We start from the raw sequence: 6,000 nt of genomic DNA on the forward strand, positions 1-6,000 counted from the left end.
AGGGAGGGAGGGAGGAGGGAGGGAGGGAGGGAGGGAGGGAGGGAGGGAGGGAGGGAGGGAGGGAGGGAGGGAGGGAGGGAGGGATGGCATGATTACGTCATGTAAGGGACCAAATTGTCAGATTTGTCACAGCCCATTGTCCTTGGAATTTAACAGGAGTGAGATGACAAGGGTTGGGAAAGACGGACGGGGTCCATGGACCAGGGAACCCTAGGAGCTGGGAGCGTGGGGACCTCCTGAGAGGAAAATATGATGTTACGCTGTCCGTTTCTTAGTGGCAACAGATAAGATCTGTACTCACACTGGACAGCCGAGTCCTCAAACAACCGTGATGAAAGAGACACGGCAGGCAGCATTCAGTGATAATCAAATGCAGATTTACTTGATAGAGTTTGGTTTGACTCTTTTCAGTTCAATGGACAAGGAAATAAAAGCTAGGATATATCAATGCAAAGAGCTTAATCACAGTGTGTGAATTGTAAAGTCCCTGACTAAAGCCCTCCCCCCTCTCCGATTGGTCAGTTTGGCCTTGGGGCCAGCTCTAGGAAGAGCCTTCCTGGTTCCAAACTTCTTCCATTTAAGAATGATGGAGGCCACTGTGGTCTTGGGGTCCTTCAAAGCTGCAGACATTTTTCGGTGCCCTTCCCCAGATCTGTGGCTCAACACAATTCTGTCTTGGAGCTCTTCAGACAATTCCTTCAACCTCATGGCTTGGTTTTGGCTCTGACATGCACTGTCAACTGTGGGACCTTATATAGACAAGTGTGTGCCTTTCCAAATCATGTCCAATCAATTGAATTTACCACAATCAACAATCAAGTTGTAGAAACATCTCAAGGATGATCAATGGAAACAGGATGCACCTGAGCGCAATTTCGAATCTCAAGTGTCTGAATACTTATATAAATAAGATATTTCTGTTTTTTGTATTTAATAAATTGCAAAAAACTCTACAAACCTGTTTTCACTTTGTCATTATGGGGTATTGTGTGTAGATTGCTGAGGATTTTAAAAAATTTAATCAATTTTAGAATAAGGCTGTAACATAATAAAATGTGAAAGAATGGGTCTGAATACTTTCCGAAGGCACTGTACACCATATTCAAATGAGGCACTATAAACTGTACAGCTGCAGGAGTTACCATTACATGTGTGAATAAGTGTGTATAATCACTGCATATAATAACATTGGTTCGATCACAAATCATACATCTTATCATTATTATTATGGCATCTGCATTGTTATGTAATTATGCAGCATCAGCCCCATTGGTTCAGCCAGGAGTTTGGCACATTTCTCAGCTGGAGGGATAGAATGCATATAGAACATCCTTTCAATCATTAGTGGAATATTAATCAGGAATAATGAGGGAGACTGAATTCTACAAGAAGAGAAGAAGCAGATATTGTAGATGGTTTCAATTTATTACTGGAAGGGTGAGAGAGAGAGAGAGAGAGAGAGAGAGAGAGAGAGAGAGAGAGAGAGAGAGAGAGATTCTGAGCTTCAATAAAGCCCCGGTTTTAAGCCCGGCCCCTTTTGAATATGGAAATGTTTCAAACACTGAGAAAAATCGAGCGAGAGAGAGAGAGAGAGAGAGAGAGAGAGAGAGAGAGAGAGAGAGAGAGAGAGAGAGAAAGACAGAGAGAAATCGAGCGAGAGCGAGAGAGAGAAGAAGGTGGAGGGTAGAGAGAGAGAGAGAGAGAGAGTGGGGCCAGTCTGAATTGTGAGTGGCTTACGACACTCAGTGAACAGACGGTGCCTCTGCATGCTCTGCCAGTACACTAGTCTGCTGCAAGCGAGGGATCGAAGTGAAGAGTGCTCTGCCTCTCCTCTCCATCCCTGTCACACACCGCCTCTGCCTCCCTACTAGCAGCCTCCTCAGCCTCTCAGTCTTCCAGCCTCCACCAGCAAACTCCCTCCAGCCGACCAGGGAAAAACACCACTAACAACACAAGTGGATATGAACAGAACCCAAAAGACAGGAGGACGCAGGAGTCAAGGGGCTTCTCACAGGAGATAAGAGAGGATCTAAAAGAAGGATACTAAAAAGAAAGTAGAAAAAAACTAAGGGGAAAACAGAGAGAGAGAGAGAGAGAAGAGAATGAGAGAGACCCTGGCATTACCCATCCTTATCCTTCCAATACATATTTTCTGAAGCGCACCGGTCGGTCACTAAAATAATAATGACAGAGTTGACTGGATTTAAGCCGTGCAGGTCAGCGATCGCTTCAAGTGACGGACGGTAATTTGTGTTGACAGATCTGCCCCCAGTCGTTATCGAGAGAGAGTTTTGAGTTAGTCTTTTCCTCTGCTTTCTTGGTTGGCTTGGTTTTTCCTCTGTTCTCCTCTTCGGATCATCGCAGCAGTAGTGACTGCAGAGGAGCAGGAGGGAGAGAGCGAGAGAGAGAGAGAGCGAGGAGGCACGGCACTCATGCATGCAGCCGAGCAGGAAACTTGCACTTCCTAACCAGCATCCACTTGGATTCCTTGGGTCTTTTCTGGCTTCTTTCACACGAGGAGAACTAAGACATTGTAAGCCTGCCAGGATCTGGTATTCTGGCTGAAAAGGACGAGAAGGGGGGGGGGCAAATTTGTACCACACTGGGGTCCTTTTTTAGATTCACACATAATTAGTGTGGGCACAAAGGAAGTCGCTGAATAGGGGATGTCCGTCTCTGGATAGGGGTGAGTAAGGATTCCTTTCATACGTGATCGCTCGGTGAAGAAAGCATTTTTTACCCGCTTCGGGTCTCATCTTGCCCCCTGATATCTAACATGAGCAAAGTGACTTGCCCTTTATCCCTCTCCCCTGTTCTTTTCTTTTTATCCACCACACTGGATTCCTCTTCCTTTCTATAAGTAAATACCTTGGGGGAAAAAACACACACGCACAACACAATTCACTACAAGAAAGGGAATACAAAAAAAATACAAGAGCTGGTTTCCTGCCGGGGAGAGATTACAAATTACGATGTGAACCATGACAGAATAATACCGGAACGATTCCAATGGACATTTTCTCTGCGGATCTATCCGAGGATTTTCAGGCTGATGGATTTCCTTCTAATAGGCTTGTACCTAAAGTGGCCCCTGAGGAAGCCCCCTGGGTTGATACTGTTGCTGTGGTGCTCGCTGGGCATCATGCTCAAAATGGTCCCATCGGTGGAGGGCGTCTGCCCCCGTCTATGCCGCTGCGACAGCAAGCTGCTCTACTGCGAGGGGCTCAATCTCACCGACGTTCCACGCAACCTGAGCAGCGCACTGGGCCTGTCCATGCGCGAGAACAACCTGACGGAGCTGCGCGAGGGCCACTTCGCTGGCCTGTCGCAGCTCACCTGGCTCTACTTGGATCATAACAACATCGACGTGGTGGAGGAGGGCACCTTCGACAGGCTGCGCCGGGTCAAGGAGCTCGACCTGAGCACCAACCATATCGAGAGCCTGCCCAATGGCACCTTCAGGCCCCTCCCAAACCTGCGAATCCTGGACCTATCGTACAACAGGCTGCAGGCGCTGGAGCCCGACCTGTTCCACGGCCTGAGAAAGCTAACCAATTTGCATTTGCGCTACAACGCCCTCAAGTTTGTCCCAGTGAGGATCTTCCAGGACTGCCGGAGCATGCAGTTCCTGGACCTGGGCTACAACCAGCTTCAGAGCCTGGCGCGGAACTCCTTCGCTGGGCTCTTCAAGCTCACCGAGCTGCACCTGGAGCACAACGAGCTGGTCAAAGTCAACCTGGCCCACTTCCCCCGCCTCATCTCGCTGCGCACGCTCTACATGCGCAACAACCGGGCTACCGTTGTGGTCAGCACCCTGGACTGGACCTGGCCCTTCCTGGAGAAGATTGACCTGTCGGCCAATGAGATCGCATACATCGAGCCACACGTCTTCGAGAGCGTGCCCAACCTCAAGGCCCTCATGCTGGACGCCAACCGGCTGACGGCCATGGAGCAGCGCATCCTGGATTCATGGTCATCCCTGGGCAGCATCACTTTGGCAGGCAATGAGTGGGAATGCAGCCGCAACGTGTGCGCCCTAGCCCAGTGGCTGAGCGCCTTCCGGGGCCAGCGGGACAGCCAGCTACTGTGTTCCAGCCCGGACGTGGCACAGGGCGAGGATGTACTGGACGCCGTATACGCCTTCCAGCTGTGCGAGGACGGCATCGACCAGGCCACCACGACTATGGGATGGTACCCCGGCTACACCACCAAGGACCAGGCCCGGGGAGGCCCCACGGCCAACCCCTACGATCCCCCAGCCGCCGAGGGTGGCGCAGTGGTCACCAATTCCTTCACCGTGACCGTGGCTAACCTCGACGACATAGACAGCACCATGCAGATCCACAAGGTGGTGACGGGCACCATGGCGCTCATCTTCTCCTTCCTCATTGTGGTGCTGATGCTCTACGTGACCTGGAAGTGTTTCCCGGCGGGCGTGCGGCAGGTGCGCCAGTGTTTCAGCAGCCATCGGCGCAAGCAGAAGCAGAAGCAGAGCATGCAGCAGATGGCCACCATGTCCACGCCGGAGTACTACGTCGACTACAAGCCCAACCACATCGAGGGGGCCCTGGTCATCATCAACGAGTACGGCTCCTGCACCTGCCAGCAGCAGCCCTCCCGGGAGTGTGAGGTCTGACCCGGCCCTTTGTGTGTGTGTGTGTGTGTGTGTGTGTGTGTGTGTGTGTTTACGTGTGTTTGTGTGGATAATATGGACAACCACGGAGACCCTTTTTGGATATATGGGATATATTGGGTGGGTTGGGGTTGTATAAGTGAGGTTTGAACCAGGGATCCTGCTATGGACACTATTTACACTGTGTCACACTGTGCTGCTCGCCCCCCTACTGTGGAGGAGAAAGGGGTAGGACTGACTGAGACCGTGGATTAATTGCTGTGGATCTGAAGGGCCTCTATGGACACCAGACTCTATTGTGCCTGTTGACTTGACGCACAGAATCACCAGAGATGGAATATTATGTTGACTTTATACAGAAACTCCAGAGAGGATTACTATGTTTGTAGGCACCAATGGTTTCATCTTCTTCCTCTTCCTCTTCTTCTTCTTCTCTACACCAGGAGTGGATATTATTTCAGCTTTAAATGAGTCTTTCTTACTTCAGGATATTCTGCTATTGTCTAAAGACCAACTGGGGACATACTGGCCAGCCATAAACACACAGCATTTTTATTGTGGTAATAGAACAACAAACAAAAAAATACAACAATAAATGCAAAGTTGGATTATTAAAAAAAAATAAATAAAGATGATCAATTCTGTGTAAAATATGTTAAAAAAGCAAGAGTGGGAAAAAAAAAGATGCTAGATGCTATCCTATTTCTTTTGTAAACTACAACAACAAAAATACCATGTTTAAATAAATGAATTGCTATTCACAGTAAAGCCCTTGTGTTGTAAGGAACCGTTGGGGAGAGGGGTGGGTTATGAAAAGAGATGCAGTGCTCGCGCTGGCGGTAGGAAGAGAGAGAGAGAGCATTTGTCTGGCGTGCCTACTGCAGTATGTCTAGTTGGGCCAAAAGACAAAGGGCCAGAGGGGCAACCTACCCGCACTTCATCTCAAATGTTAAATCCCCTCCAATAGGAATATCAGATCTTTTCTTGATCCCTCATTCCCTATTTGTGAGTGAGGGGGGCATTCAATGTGCTGGCTCGCTATAGATGTTGTGGTTGCATCCCACCGAATCCCCCCGCGCCTTCCCACTTTCCCTCCCTCTCCTCTATCCTTTCCAGATTAAAATTGATCTGACACTAATCAGGTGGCGTATTTTCACATGATCAAATGTGTGTCCAAAACATCCACACAGACGACACAGGCAGAAGCAGAGCGAGATCATCATCATGGTCTGAGAGGTGTTAAAAGCTCTGCTTTTCCTCCTTCACTGCTGCCTGGCTGTCATTGCTAGAGCGATGCCTTCCTTTCACCGCGTGGGACACATCAAAAGGAGGAAGAAAACGCCTAGCACCGACACTATCAAATCAAA

At 49.2% G+C, this 6,000-nt stretch overlaps 2 protein-coding genes across 7 annotated transcripts in view; one reads left to right on the forward strand and one right to left on the reverse strand.

Annotated features, from left to right (window-relative positions):
* LOC118395356 (catenin alpha-2) overlaps positions 1–6,000 on the reverse strand; it is a 697,964-nt gene that overhangs the window by 205,521 nt on the left and 486,443 nt on the right. The gene's annotated exons all lie outside the window — the stretch shown is intronic.
* lrrtm1 (leucine rich repeat transmembrane neuronal 1) lies at positions 1,703–5,263 on the forward strand. The gene has a single exon (XM_035789103.2). The coding sequence runs from the start codon at positions 3,053–3,055 to the stop codon at positions 4,634–4,636; it is 1,584 nt and encodes a 527-aa protein (XP_035644996.2). The 5' UTR covers positions 1,703–3,052; the 3' UTR covers positions 4,637–5,263.

Source organism: Oncorhynchus keta, chromosome 16, assembly GCF_023373465.1.
Source record: "Oncorhynchus keta strain PuntledgeMale-10-30-2019 chromosome 16, Oket_V2, whole genome shotgun sequence".
Taxonomy (NCBI): Eukaryota; Metazoa; Chordata; class Actinopteri; order Salmoniformes; family Salmonidae; genus Oncorhynchus; species Oncorhynchus keta.

What these genes read in the sequence shown, in the direction of transcription:
- lrrtm1 (XM_035789103.2), top strand. Translation starts at nt 3,053, where the DNA reads ATGGATTTCCTTCTAATAGGCTTGTACCTAAAGTGGCCCCTGAGGAAG.